At 35.8% G+C, this 16,647-nt stretch overlaps 1 protein-coding gene across 3 annotated transcripts in view; it reads right to left on the bottom strand.

Moving 5' to 3' along the window:
• Window positions 1-16,647, bottom strand: part of LOC117334568 — a 63,275-nt gene that overhangs the window by 20,798 nt on the left and 25,830 nt on the right. For 2 of the 3 annotated variants that reach the window (XM_033894278.1, XM_033894261.1), the window contains exons 8-16: window positions 14,503-16,005; window positions 10,277-10,459; window positions 9,021-9,253; window positions 8,628-8,769; window positions 7,886-7,980; window positions 5,905-6,807; window positions 5,219-5,517; window positions 4,172-4,365; window positions 2,255-2,263 (exon numbers count right to left, since the gene is read on the bottom strand). In XM_033894278.1, the coding sequence (XP_033750169.1) occupies window positions 2,255-2,263; window positions 4,172-4,365; window positions 5,219-5,517; window positions 5,905-6,807; window positions 7,886-7,980; window positions 8,628-8,769; window positions 9,021-9,253; window positions 10,277-10,459; window positions 14,503-16,005 (3,561 nt within the window). The remainder of the gene's footprint in view (window positions 1-2,254; window positions 2,264-4,171; window positions 4,366-5,218; window positions 5,518-5,904; window positions 6,808-7,885; window positions 7,981-8,627; window positions 8,770-9,020; window positions 9,254-10,276; window positions 10,460-14,502; window positions 16,006-16,647) is intronic. The other variant, XM_033894270.1, reaches the window with a different exon arrangement.

The following is a 16,647-nucleotide window of genomic DNA, read 5'->3' as shown; positions in this document are numbered from 1 at the left end:
ATTTTACGAATGCGAAAAAGGTGCAGTTATGAATAAATTCAACGTTTTTCTTTCTGCTGCACCGCAACGACTTGTCGCTGCGACAGTTACACTCATAAATCCTCGGCATCTGTGGCCATACACGATATTAATGTTAATAAATTAGAAATCAGTCCCAACTTTTTAAAAGTCGAATAACACAAATTCAACTTCTTTGAAATAACCATGACAAATATTTCTTAATCCTCAATTAATATACATTGTGTTATAATAACACCATTTACAGCACCAGAACCGGTAGGAAAACAGGTCGTTCATTTTGTCTTGATTAACCTTGCGTTTGATAAGTAGTCCATGTAGGAATATCAACAAATACTAATTATTTTATTAGATTAGTGATATATTCTGTCTTCTGGAAAATATAGACCTATGTACTGTGATTTAAAGCCTCTACAATGAGATAAATAAAATCAATCAATTTTATCATTCTTTAAAAAAATATGTTGAACACTTGAGTTAATCGAATAATAGGTTTATACTATTCCAATGCACGCGATTTCTTTTAACGTTCAGTGCAAGTGTTTTGTTATTGTAACAGATCAATGTAGTTGGAATAATTAGGAAGGACAATTCATCACACAGCTCAAGGACTGTTAATCCAGGCATAAATGGATATCAATCTGCAGATTTTATAACTGATCATGAACAGGATTTCAAGAAAGATGATGCCTGGTGCAAGCAGAACAGGGAGGGCTTCTATTGACAGGAGTATATCACACAAACACATCAATGGTACATTTGAGAACAAAAGATAGAAGACAGAAGAAACTATTTCTTTTATCACTGAAACTTGTTAAAACATACTCTAATGAACGAACAATAAATTAACAAACGATACAAAGAATTCGTCCAGCTTTTAATGACATTCGCTTTTCCATACCGATGGATTGTAAGAAAATGAGCGGCAAAGACACAAAACAGGAATAATTAGGAAGGACAATTCATCACACAGCTCAAGGACTGTTAATCCAGGCATATATGGATATCAATCTGCAGATTTTATAACTGATCATGAACAGGATTTCAAGAAAGATGATGCCTGGTGCAAGCAGAACAGGGAGGGCTTCTATTGACAGGAGTATATTACACAAACACATCAATGGTACATTTGAGAACAAAAGATAGAAGACAGAAGAAACTATTTCTTTTATCACTGAAACTTGTTAAAACATACTCTAATGAACGAACAATAAATTAACAAACGATACAAAGAATTCGTCCAGCTTTTATGACATTCGCTTTTCCATACCGATGGATTGTAAGAAAATGAGCGGCAAAGACACTAAACAGGGCTCGTCAATGTTTAGTGTCACTGCTTTTACCTTCCATGGGTACATTCCGTATCATCTTCGCTAGCCATGGCTTCCGATTACGGGATTACGTTACAATCATAATCAGAAGCCTTTGCTAGCGAAGGTGATTCCGTATACGTCAGCTTGCGTACTTGTATGTTTAGCGAAAGGTGAAACGCTGCAGCTAGAAGCCGTCAGTCAGATACTAATTGGAGGTGATAGATAGCAAAAACTGGATGATTGGACTTAATTTAACTACTTAATACTGTCGATAGTAACTTAGACCATATTTACATGTTTACTACACAGTTAAACACAAATGAGGATACTGCGTTACATGTTTAGCTGTTTGGTATTTGGAAAAGTTTCTTTTTGACAGAAAGTTTGAGGCGGGTTAAACAAGGCTATAATACTGTATATACTGTTTTCTAGACAGCGCAGGGTCTGATACAAAGATGCCATTTCTGTGAGTTGTGAAACTCCGTGTTTTAATTTTCGGCAATTTAATCATTTCCAGAAACAAATGAAATTATACACGAAATGCTATTTACTACGTACACAGTGAGATAGAGAAAAGAAAGGTGCCTTCAACGGCCTGATCATTGTATACTACATCAGATTAGACTGTTCTACCATTCAATACGCTTGTACTTACTTGTACAACAAATAGCTGAGGTAATGCGCAGCTACATAGCAATAGCGTCAGTCTATAAGTAACCTAATACGAAGACACTGCGTCCACGAATACACGTTCGTTATTTTTTTTGTATACATAAAACTTTTTCAATACAATATATTTACTTTCGTGATCCAGTATTGCAACATTACGTAAATCAAGCATATTTCGTCAGAACGCAGTGTCTTGTAATACTTAACAATAACAATATGGAATGGTATTGGGAACTTTCTGTATGCTTTCTTACCCAGAAGTCCTGCAAAATGCGAAACGCATGACGCCAGTTACCGCACGCATGCGCAGTATCAATATGTGGAACAAACAAAACAACATTAATATTATAAACTGTGCTGATAAAAAACATTTTCGTAAAAAAAAAAAAATGCCATTGTATTGTGCATAAAATCAAAGAATGTGAAAAATGAATTGTTATGCTATAATATAAAAATGGTAAAAACATTGATGATAAGTTTGTTAAAATAGAATAATTCGGAAACAAGTTACTTTCTGATGACACACAGATATATCGTAGGGTACACATCTATTTTAAAGGGCAAATGAAAATACGTAAAGCAATGCAAACACGTTGTTATCTTTTTTTTTTTTTAGAAATGTATATCATCTAGATAATCAGTTTGTATTGTCTTTAAATTACATTTGATTTACCTGTATTGTCTTATAAACAATCAATAAAGTGATACCGGGTTTGTCAAACAGAAGTGTTTGCCGATATTGCATAAATAATTTATAATTTGATTAATTATATTTTTAGATGATCTCACTGAAGCGTAAACAAAAAGTGTATCAATAAATATTGACTGGATCCAGCACGATTATCTATCTAAGATATTACACATAATATAATTGAATTAATGACATTGATCTTAATTGTAAAATCTTAATGAAATTCATAATGTAATACAGTATCACAACTGAGTAGGTTAACGATTGCATATTGCAGCGATTATGTATTCAATTCATAGAAACAATTATATTATTGAGTTGATGTAAGTGCAACACATCTTAAGGTGAAATCAAATAGGGTTGCTAGTTTAATAAATTAGCGTGAACACAATATTCACACAGAGATATGTATAAATGTTGTTAGTGCGGAGTTAGACGGTTAAGTTAGTGTTAGTGTGCGTGTAATTAGCGTGAACATAACATAATAATAGTATTAATAGTATATTTAATGAGAGTGCATAAAATATGATAAATTCCAGTGTAACAAATAATTTGAATATCGTAGTGATATGGTTGTAGTACTTAATTACAGCATTTAATGCGTGGGTGTACAAGTTTAAGTTATAACTAAGTTACGCAGCGGTTAAAAAGATTGCTTAGTATATCTGCATAACTGAACTAATATTCTCAACCGGGCGACGTCAGGGGAAAACCCTTACATGCTGGGATGTACGCGTATCGCTACATGATCGCATGTATTGACTTAGCATGCTTTTATACATTAGGTTTTTGTACTGGTACATGAATATGTTATTCTAAATGAATACAAACCAAATAAACAAATATTTCCAATAATTATTTACCGAATGAGCATGCATTTTATATATAAATGGTCTGCGTCATTACCACATAAACATTGCTTGTGTTATATTCAACATCCATTTCCTGATTGAAAAGATTGAAAATCGCCTATTCTCTGTAATGTTTCTAATAGCCCACACTGAATGACATATCCACTAGCAAAGGGTTACAATTCCCCTACTCCATTTCAAGGGAGAAGAGGGGTAGGCAGATAGTAACTCTTTGCGAGTGAAGATGCCCTGAACGATACCGGAACCGAACTTGCAACTAATCCATGTTTTAATGAGATTCAAGACACCATTATGATATTTAATATTACTACAGCTTTCTAGTAATATCAAAAGCAATGTCAAATGATGCATCATCTTTATGCCAACATATTGAGGCTATGTTTCAGTGGACAAACATAAACAATTACTGTGAAAAATAAAGCCCTTACTAATTAAGAACGTCTCGTGAAAAATGCAAATTATGTTTATACCAATTAACGACGTCTCGTTAAAACCATCAATACGCATTAGAATGATGCACCCTCGCGATTACAACCATATTCAATACGTAGGGATAACATACTGCTGAAAGTAAGTTAAAGAAATTAAATATAACTTAAAGTGTTTACCGTTGATGTAGTTTTTAAGCTGGCTATACATGAGAGGCTCCCAGTCCCACTGAAACTGAGGCTTGGACACTATCCACTTATATGACGATATGAGTTCGCAGTTGGCCTGACAATCCGCACACAGTGACAACTTGGTGGTAGCGGATACCTCGACGCCAACAGGTAACTGAGTACACTGGGAGGCAGCACAACATCTAAATATAGAGTCCAACAGGGAACAGTATTATTGTAAATCACTTAGATTTCGCGAATTCCTGATTTCGCGAACTTACATGTTCAGACAAATTCGCAATTACACGATTTCGCGAACGCTGATCTAGATATGATTTGAAATTCGTGAATGGTGAACTTTTAGAGTGGTGGACTGTACAACACTCCTATATCGGTAATTGATAGCTTGGTGGCTATTTTAAAACTGTTATTATCGTTCAAATAATTGTGACATGTCTAAATTCGTGATTGATTCACCTGGCGTGTTAACGCGAAAATAAATTCCACGCGAAATATAAGTGATTTAAAGTATACCGATGAATAATGGAAGTCGACATGTCCTTCGACCAAAACAAAATGTTTTAGCGTTTTATGTAAGTAAAAAAATGTCCAATATTGAATGAGAACGCATACTGAATCAATATTGAATTGTATTAATTTGAATAGTGACAAGGTAAAGATCATAATATGTACTATATCATCTACATATATTGAAATCGGATACAGATTTAAAAAAATGTACTGAACTATGGTGCTATTTCGCATCGCCATTAAGATTTTGGGAATTCTTTCGACTTTTATGGCGTTACTTCCATCAACTCCTAAGTAACAACACCTTAGGCCCATAGGCATCATTGATGAGGCCTAGAAGGACGAAACAGCTGTATGGTACAGTTTAACTTATTTCCTGCTCTACTGTTTGTAATTCAGTTTCAATGAAAGGTAAAATTATCCTGTGTGTCTTTTTACAGGTGTTATATTAAAGATAACGCTCGTTTTTCTTCTGATTTAGGTCGAGTTTATCGACTAAAACAGTTCATTATATATATTACTCACCTCGGCACAATTAATGGAGGTAAGAAATCTACAATCTCCAACTCCCCTATAGCTTCAGCCTCACGTCCATCAGCCGTATATAACATGATTTTAAACTCGTATACTTCTCCAACATGCATGTTGTTCGTGTTGAACTCCAGCTGCAATTCCTCTGTATTAACAATGCCATTGCCCTGTCGAAAACACCCGCCGTTGTCCGGCGTAGTCACTACTTGTTCGCTGGACAATGGCAACGATAAAAATCCGTCATCAAAACTGCCTGGTTCTTTCCTACACCACCATCTACAGCCAGCGAATTGCTGAAATGTAAAACGTCATATCAATATTTTAGAACACATTAACATACATCGTAGTGCCAACAGTCCTAACAGTTTTTTCTTTCAAGTAAATGCAATATCGATATTGCAAGCTGCAAATGTTTCTGTCCAATATTTGTTTAACATTTTCCTTTCAAACTCTGAAATAATTATAATCCTACTGAGACGAACAAAATTTAGACAAGCAGGTCTTTCTCTATCATGCAATCAATGATTGCCTTTTATTGACACATGTAAGAGCATTCTTAGAGCAAAACACTTTTTGAAATATTGTTTGACAATGAAAACATATCAATCAATTAGTGTTATCTTGAATTATCAAAAAGAGAAAAACATGACTTGATTATAGTTTATAGTAGATATTATTACCGGTGATTGTCCGGCCGGAACATCCGGGTCCTCAGACAGTATTCCAGGATTAATGGTAAGCAATTCCCCGTACTTCCACTGGATCCTAGACAATCCGCCGGGGAATAGAATAGCCACAATAGGAGAGGCTTCCACTCGCATGTACGTATCAACTGACGTTTCAAAAGCGACAGAGCTAGTCTCAGGTAGCATTGTCATCTTATATGTGACTTTATAGGTTCCCAAATCCAAGAAATTCTTCCACAATACCAATTCAGAGGTGCTAGATGAGAGAATACCTGTGATATCTATGCTTCGTGTTGCTATCCCGTATTCGTCAATTTCATAAATCAACCATTCTTTTATGTTGTTTAAAGTTTCTGAACAATCGATTATAGTTATTCCTTGCAAGGTTATTATTTGACTCCTTCTGAATAACACCGGGTTTTGGAAATCAACGGAGAGACCAGGTGATTTGATACTAAGCTCTGGGAGTGAACAGTCAGTTTCTGCAACAGCATGTATCAAAATACCCCAGGATTCAGAAATTTCGTTAAATGCATACACAGACACATTGAAAAGGTTTGCAAATTGGTAGCCATGCGTAATCGTAGTTACCGATGACAACGGCGTACTTTGGTAATAATCGGACATCATGGATGTGTTGTATTTTGATGAACAAGTTACGGAATGACCAAGTATAATGTAATTACTGTCACCTAGATCAATATGTACACATGTCAAATCCCCTACAGTGTTGAAGTTTATGTCGATTGTTTTATTAGTACCCACAGCTACAGTTTTGCCGTCATGGGAGACACTGGTTATGTCTACAGATTCCTGAATGATGACAGTAGTGGTGACTGTTTGTTCATGGCCCTCTATGTAGTTCCTTGCTGTGATTTCTACTAAGTAATTTCCACTCTGAAAAAAAAGAGTAACGTTATTATATATGTGTTAATGTTGACCTACTCTTGACGGTTTGTGTTTCTTAGGAAGCTGAGAAACGTGTCCTGGTTATGTCCTCCAGCAAGACACTTCATCCATATTACTCTGGAAGGCATTCAAAGGCCCTCCCGGATGTTAATCAGTGAGATAGTCATCAATTACTACAATAAGACCCCGTCTGAAAATAACTTTGTGCAAGGGCCGGTAAAACGAGCAAACAAACAAACAAAATACTGATTTTGAATATTAATTAATGGACATACAATTCGTTGATACCGAGTTTGTTTACTGAGATTAAAAAGTGATAAAGATATTTTGGTGTCAATGGTTTCCTTTTGAAATCCTATCGGAATGTTAACTGCTATTAAAATCCAATGATCGGGGCGGAAGGCTTAATCCCATTTTATACCTTACCGACATCTTTATTATTAAGGGATTCAAAATATACAGACCTTAACTAGTTTCGTATAGTTTCTCCTATCGTCGAAAAAATCGTAAAGTGTTGCAATATTCAAACCTCGACAACAGTTTTATATTTAATGAAAATTTAATTTCTGTTTTCTAGATGTTGTCTTCATGTTGCAGTTCAGGAAAATTGTTATAAACATTTAGTCACGATCATACACACGTCTCAATAGATAAAATAATAATAGTAATAATATCAAAAAATATCATAAAAAATGAATGAGAGAATTCGTGATAGCCATAAACATGACATCATTTTTTATCTGATGGCAAAAAGAAGAAGAAAAACTACTGAGAGACATTGTCATCATTTCTATATATAGTGAACCCTTTCAGGGTTTACACGGATTGAGCACGTGACAGCAATGTGCCAATAGATGAATTGCATTCCTGGCAGAGGCGCAACATGTTGTTAGAAAATAGACTGTAGGCAGGGTTGATATTGACTACAAATGTATCATTGTTGTTACCAAAGATTATAATGAATAAATGATATTTGATGATATCGTTTCATCGGAAATTGATAATATTCAGGGTATTTTGTACGAAGAATATAGATGTATTTTATTGAAAGGTATTTATTGCCTACCGTGAAATTGAGTTCAAACTTGTCTTTTGTCGTTATGTTGCAAACGTGAATGTTACCACTGGACGTCGCCCTTACATCGTAATACACGAACGTGCCTGTAAAAAATAAGAAGATCATTACCGATATCCTCCTTTTGGTAGAAGCATCGAACCACAGTTGCGGTTACAACAGAGTCACTCGACCGCCCGATCATTTTCCTAAATCATATTCTAAGAAATTACACATGTGAAATTGGGCTTTTAGAAGCACACACTCTTTTGTTTGTATGAGAGTTAACGCCCTTTAAACAGCCGGGGTTATTGAAGGGTGAGTAAAAGAAAATTCAGATAGATAACGTTAATATCTAATATGATACCAGTGGAATGCATAAATATTTGCTCCTGTTAGTGTCAAGCAGAAAACACAGCAAATCCCCGAATCTGTAAGGGTTACACTTTCAGTCAGCTCGGAAGATTAACATTCATGGGGTTAGAACAGGCTCTTTTCTTGGTTTCTTTAATGTTCCCTGTATAAAAAGCATAGAAAAACCACTTCGACCCTGCAGGGGGTCCCGCTATTAATTGCCCCTTAAGAAAGGAAATAAACATAATTTAATTCCTGCGGTTCACTTTGTCTTCATGACATTTCAAGGATATTTGTTATTATTATGCTTTACAGACAAATGGACATGAATGATGTACCAAACGAAGATTTACGTATAAAATATGAAAACATGAATAAGTGATAACAAAACACAACCTACCTTGAGTGCTGCTCATGTAGAAGATCACATTTCCGGCTGGAAACTGTTGCTTTAATGCGCCGAATCCTTCTGCCTCGTTACCAACTTTAGGTTTATACCTCGTGTGTACGGTAAGATCCTGGAAAGGCTTATACACTCCACTCTGAAAACGTTCAAAGAAGTAGAACTTTATTCCTTTTCTTCATATGACACATAAATGACTTTCAAACAAAATCGAACTTTTCAACTGACGATTACCAGATTTGTGCATTTCATTAGTAACGAAATCTTTATTCGCACATGTCCAAACTCGTGTCAAGCAGCTAAAATATAAATACTATCAAAATATACGTCAATAGCGTAAACCTTCATTTTTTTTACCTCTGTACAAGGAAGTGAAAAAAATACACGTACATTAATAATTCGGGAAGCACTGGAAACGCGGTTGTATATAGTTATATTAGAATAAAAGTCCCCGTCAGTGGTGTACGTGGTCGTTATATCGACAGGGATCCCTTTATGGACAACCAAGCTGCTCAAGGCGGCAGGACCGAATGTCGTCCCATCTCCATTATCCAGAATGTACATAGCATCGGTGGGTGCGTCATCGTTGTATTGGAACTGCAGAGTTATACTAGCAGTGTTACCTTTAAAAAATGTCACATGCATGAAAAAAACAAAAGTAAGTAAATGAATTCACGTGAAAAAATTGAACCAATATACATAGTAGTAAATCTAAGAATCAATATAAGTATTTGCATACCATTTTCTAAATCCTGTCCATGCATAAAGTATATCCAATGTAAAAATGTTATACAATTTAAACTAGATAAAAACATAACTGAAATGAAATGGATAATAATCAAATGGATTAATTGCCAATAAAAGCGCTGCAGTTAAGAGGTACTAAGATGTTTCCTCTGAGCGCCTTTTCATGCAACTGTGGTATCGTGTGCCCAAACTCCTGTGTGAGCAGAACTCTAAAGCTTTTAATTCTTATTTTTATATAATCATAAGTGTAGAAATGTATTTAATTGTAACATTTATAGAAATGTATCTACCTGTTACATCCATAGAACTGTATCTACCTGTTACATCCATAGAACTGTATCTAACTGTTACATCCATAGAACTGTATCTAACTGTTACATCCATAGAACTGTGTCTAACTGTTACATCCATAGAACTGTATCTAAGTGTTACATCCATAGAACTGTATCTAAGTGTTACATCCATAGAACTAGATCCATTTAACTGTATCTTATTGTTGCATTTATAGAACTGTATCTATCTTTTATATCCATAGAACTGTATCTATCTTTTATATCCATAGAACTGTATCTAAGTGTTACATCCATAGAACTGTATCTAAGGGTTACATTCATAGAACTTTATCGAACTGTTACATCCATAAAATTGTATCTAAATGTTGCATCCATAGAACTGCACTAATTGTTACATCCATAGAATTGTATCTAAATGTTGCATCCATAGAACTGCACTATTGTTACATTTATAGAACTGCATCTAAGTGTTACATTTATAGAACTGCATCTAAGTGTTACATTTATAGAACTGTATCTAAGGGTTACTGGAGCTCAAAGTACATAATTAACATGCTTTTTTTGAAATTGACTCGGCATGATAACATTAATAACATGTTGACTTACTATTTGGAAATTCCTGTGGGTGATCAGTAACGAAGACGAAATTGTCTGTGACTTTGCTCTGACAAACGATAACGTAGGTCTGGGTCTTCGTCTCTAGTCGGCTTTGGGCCGTTACTGTGATTGTATAGTTACCAACAGTCGTGTAGGTAGCCGTGAACGTGTCCACTCCATTCGGACTCACACCTTGTGAAAATATTATGCTGATCAGTATATGATATATATACTCGGTTAATTAATTATAGTAAGCAGGAAATGCATATGAAATGAATTGTATCCTCATTCAAAAATCTATACATAAATTATAAGATAATGTATATATCAATCGACCATAATGATAATTGGTTCTTTACTTAATATATTAAACGTATATGTCTTAGTACCAACGTATTGGTTTTTAAGACGTAGTTTCTTATAACGTGGATTTGTCTCTTCTGTTACTTGTTGGGTATACGAGTTGGGTATAAGGTAATTGTTATATACTCAATTTACCTCCTCTGATACTTGTTATAAACTCAATTTACCTCCTCTGATACTTGTTATATACTCTACCTACCTCCTCTGATACTTGTTATAAACTCAATTTACCTTCTCTGATACTTGTTATATAACTCTACTTACCTCCTCTGATACTTGTTATATACTCTACCTACCTCCTTTGATACTTGTTATATACTCTACCTACCTCCTCTGATACTTGTTATATAACTCTACCTACCTCCTCTGATACTTGTTATATAACTCTACCTACCTCCTCTGATACTTGTTATATAACTCTACCTAACCCCTCTGATACTTGTTATATAACTCTACCTAACCCCTCTGATACTTGTTATATAACTCTACCTACCTCCTCTGATACTTGTTATATAACTCTACCTACCTCCTCTGATACTTGTTATGAACTCAATTTACCTCCTCTGATACTTGTTATAAACTCAATTTACCTCCTCTGATACTTGTTATATACTCAATTTACCTCCTCTGATACTTGTTATATACTCAGTTTACCTCCTCTGATATTTGTTATATACTCAATTTACCTCCTCTGATACTTGTTATATAACTCTACCTACCTCCTCTGATAATTGTTATATAACTCTACCTACCTCCTCTGATACTTGTTATATAACTCTACCTACCTCCTCTGATACTTGTTACAACTCAATTTACCTACTCTGATACTTGTTATATACTCAATTTACCTCCTCTGATAATTGTTATATAACTCTACCTACCTCCTCTGATACTTGTTATATAACTCTACCTACCTCCTCTGATACTTGTTATAAACTCAATTTACCTCCTCTGATACTTGTTATAAACTCAATTTACCTCCTCTGATACTTGTTATATACTCAGTTTACCTCCTCTGATATTTGTTATATACTCAATTTACCTCATCTGATACTTGTTATATAACTCTACCTACCTCCTCTGATACTTGTTATATAACTCTACCTACCTCCTCTGATACTTGTTATATAACTCTACCTACCTCCTCTGATACTTGTTATATAACTCTACTTACCTCCTCTGATACTTGTTATATACTCAATTTACCTCCTCTGATACTTGTTATAAACTCAATTTACCTCCTCTGATACTTGTTATATACTCAACCTACCTCCTCTGATACTTGTTATATACTCAATTTACCTCCTCTGATACTTGTTATATACTCTACTTACCTCCTCTGATACTTGTTATATAACTCAATTTACCTCCTCTGATACTTGTTATATAACTCAATTTACCTCCTCTGATACTTGTTATATAACTCAATTTACCTCATCTGATACTTGTTATATAACTCTACCTACCTCCTCTGATACTTGTTATATAACTCTACCTACCTCCTCTGATACTTGTTATATAACTCTACCTACCTCCTCTGATACTTGTTATATAACTCTACCTACCTCCTCTGATACTTGTTATATAACTCTACCTACCTCCTCTGATACTTGTTATATAACTCTACCTACCTCCTCTGATACTTGTTATATACTCTACCTACCTCCTCTGATAATTGTTATATAACTCTACCTACCTCCTCTGATACTTGTTATATAACTCTACCTACCTCCTCTGATACTTGTTACAACTCAATTTACCTCCTCTGATACTTGTTATATAACTCTACCTACCTCCTCTGATACTTGTTATATACTCAATTTACCTCCTCTGATACTTGTTACAACTCAATTTACCTCCTCTGATACTTGTTATCAACTGAATTTACCTCCTCTGATACTTGTTATGAACTCAATTTACCTCCTCTGATACTTGTTATAGAACTCTACCTACCTCCTCTGATACTTGTTATATAACTCTACCTACCTCCTCTGATACTTGTTACAACTCAATTTACCTCCTCTGATACTTGTTATATACTCAATTTACCTCCTCTGATACTTGTTATAAACTCAATTTACCTCCTCTGATACTTGTTATATACTCAGTTTACCTCCTCTGATATTTGTTATATACTCTACCTACCTCCTCTGATACTTGTTATATAACTCTACCTACCTCCTCTGATACTTGTTATATAACTCTACCTACCTCCTCTGATACTTGTTATATAACTCTACCTACCTCCTCTGATACTTGTTACAACTCAATTTACCTCCTCTGATACTTGTTATATACTCAATTTACCTCCTCTGATACTTGTTATAAACTCAATTTACCTCCTCTGATACTTGTTATATAACTCTACCTACCTCCTCTGATACTTGTTATATAACTCTACCTACCTCCTCTGATACTTGTTATAAACTCAATTTACCTCCTCTAATAATTGTTAGATAACTCTACCTACCTCCTCTGATACTTGTTATATAACTCTACCTACCTCCTCTGATACTTGTTATATAACTCTACCTACCTCCTCTGATACTTGTTATATACTCAATTTACCTCCTCTGATACTTGTTACAACTCAATTTACCTCCTCTGATACTGGTTATATACTCAATTTACCTCCTCTGATACTTGTTATATAACTCTACCTACCTCCTCTGATACTTGTTATATAACTCTACCTACCTCCTCTGATACTTGTTATATACTCAATTTACCTCCTCTAATAATTGTTATATAACTCTACCTACCTCCTCTGATACTTGTTATATAACTCTACCTACCTTCTCTGATACTTGTTATATAACTCTACTTACCTCCTCTGAAACTTGTTATAAACTCAATTTACCTCCTCTGATACTTGATATAAACTCAATTTACCTCATCTGATACTTGTTATATACTCTACCTACCTCCTCTGATACGTGTTATATAACTCTACCTACCTCCTCTGATACTTGTTATATAACTCTACCTACCTCCTCTGATACTTGGAGTATACCCGGTTTACCTCCTAAGATACCTGATGTATACTCGGATTCCCTCTTAAGATATTTGCTGTATATTCAGTAACCTTTCTGAGATACTTGTGGTAACCTTGATTTTCCTCATCTGATACTTATTTTAAACTCGGTCTTGCCCCTCTGATACGTGTCGTGTTTTATCTTCCTGTTACTGGTTTATTTTTTTGCAAAGACATAGGACACTCATCAGATCATTTTCTTTATACTGTAATATTGTATTTATATTTGTTTAATTAATCAAGATGTTACATGGAGGTTACACAATGTGTGGTTGTTAGATATGGAATTTATTTCACACGAGTAAGTTATTTTAAAAAAAAGTTACAAAAGACAATCGCTTTTATGGAATCTATTACACACGAGTAAGTTACATGTATTTTTTTGAAGTTACAAAAGACACGAGCTTTAGCGAGTGTCTTTTGTAACTTCAAAAAAATAACATACTCGTGTGAAATAAATTCCATATCCAAAAATCACGAGTAATGTGACCTGTTTCTTCTTCAATAATATCGGCTTGAAACAAAGGGAAGTCTAATTTCGCGTATGCAAATAAGGTGTACAGGCGACGGCCGGGACCCGGTGATGTGACGTCATTCGATTATTGATGACGTCAATAACAACTGCAACTCGGGTCAAAATTCGAATTCTTGACCAATCAGAAGACCGGAAGGTCATATTCCACTAGTGGGAATATAACATATGTATATATATTTGTCGTTGACTGTCTACATGTATGTCCTAGCAGCCTTGTTTTTTGTCTATGCTGATTGTGTAAATGTATGTCCTAACTGGTCTGTTTTTTTTTGTTATTACTGACTGTGTAAATGTATGTCATACCTGCCCTGTTTTTTGTCGTTGCTGACTGGCCATTCCCTGGATCAAACGTCAACTGTAAATCACCCCCGCTGTCCCCTCGTGAGAGCATGACGTCAATGTTGACGACTTCACCAATAGGAGCGTGGGCATAGCCTTGAGGTTTTATATCAATGGTGCCAATTATCTCTACAACCTCCACAGCTTGGGTCAAAATGAGAAAGTTGACAGGGTTACTTATGTTAAACCGAACTGAAAAGTCTCCATTTCTATATAACAGAAAAGGTATCGGGGTGCCGACAGCAAATGGATAGTCTACTGCCGGGAATCCACTGCCATCATCGATAGATACAAATGCCATATTCGGTTCATCTTCTACCACGGTCTGAGTGAATGTGAAATTCGCATAAACTGGAGGTGTAAATAAAATTTGTGTAGCATGTACACTAACTGCCAGGTTTTCCACCCGTTTGACGACGAACACTCTGTAGTTGTATTCGGACATACTGTATGTGTTGTAAACTCGTACCGTTGCTGTAAAATCACCCAATGTATTGTAGACATGATTTGCGATATACGGAGTCCCCGACCAAGTCGAAATGGTGGGCATGGTAGCATTAGCTGACGAGTCTCCAAAGTCAATGTGGACGTTTGGGTTAGTGCCAGAATCCATTGTAACTGTAAAACTAACCGAATCACCACTCTCCTTAACGACAATGCCATTTTGATCCAGCGTAAAGTCGGGAGTAACCAATGGATTAACAATAGGTTCTTCTATTCCAAAATCAAAGGAAAGTGTCAACTGAGACACAGCATTACTCATTGTTAGTACAACAGGGTATACCTTAGAGGTATCATATTCGCCGGGATAGGTTACCTGGGTCCTTACCCGGTTTGCAAAGGAGTCCTTAATGAGTGTCGGTTGCGTGTTGTTAAAACTTAGGGAGTAGGTAAGGCCTGTACCCCCACTTCCAAACGTAAAAGCCAAAAAGAAGGACTGGCCCACAAGTGCCCCGGTTTGCTCGAAAGCAACATCTTTTATCCGTTCCCGAACAGCGATAAAGGTTTCGCTGGTCTCGGTGCCAAGACCGTTGGTACACCGTACCGAGACTCTATACGGAGAGGATTTGTCCTCGAATTCGAACAGATAGTTATAGCAGGCATTAGGTGGTGTTTCAACATATGTTGTCTGGGCTGTGTCGGAGAGCCACTTCTCTTCAGATGCCTGTTCAAACACGCCTTCTACTGTCCAATAACAGGTGTAGTCGGAACCCCGCGACATGGAAAGTTTGATACAGCACAGCTCGTCCACGATGCAGCTGGTCTGAGTAAGTGCTAAATGTTGGATCGGTTCATGTGCGATAATGGTTGTTGTGTTTGTCTTCATGCTGGTAGGATTCTCTATAGTAATGGACACAGTATATGTGCCCCTTACAAAGGTGAAGTATTCGGCGTTGTTATTAGTAGTGTTAACATATACTGTAACTCCACCACTTTCAATAGCCCAGTAGTAAGTTAACGAAGTCCCTGCAAGAAACAATAAGTGGTATTCAATGAAGCATTCCAATGTATAGATCAAATTTAGCACTAATATCCAGATGCTCACTAAAGAAACAAGCAAAGGATGAAGCTTAGTTCTAAAAGTAAGAACTATTACGAATAATTGTCTTTGTGTTGAGAAGCATGAACGGATATACTTGAAACGGGGTGGGGATTTTGGGCAGAGGCTGAACGACAAACACAGTGGTGCAGTTCCTTCTTATCACGTTTTATTCATGATCACATATAGTCGTAGTAGAACACCTCTATCAATGTGACAGGGGTTGAATCCCAATACCAATTCCGACCTTTTTTACAATGAATCCTATCATGGCTCTGTGTCCCCTGGTGGTCTGACTATCTCTGTCCCAGCTCTGCATGTGCAGGGTGGGCCAGGTGTGCGAGAGGTGGTCACATGGTTACAGGTGAAAGGTGCCAGGTATGAAGTCAAGGGTCACAAATACAAAACATAAACACAAGCATATAGCACTTGACATGGACACTGACACTGAACAGGACTTGATTACAGTTGACATAGACAGTGACACATACATTTGACAGAAACCAACAACCTCACTATTACTATACACACTGTTTAAAATGTTATATAAAAAATGTATTAAAATATTA

This window comes from Pecten maximus, chromosome 1 (genome assembly GCF_902652985.1).
Source record: "Pecten maximus chromosome 1, xPecMax1.1, whole genome shotgun sequence".
Lineage (NCBI taxonomy): Eukaryota > Metazoa > Mollusca > Bivalvia > Pectinida > Pectinidae > Pecten > Pecten maximus.
The sequence above is the reverse complement of the archived record's forward strand: the minus strand, read 5'-3'. Positions and strand labels throughout refer to the sequence as shown.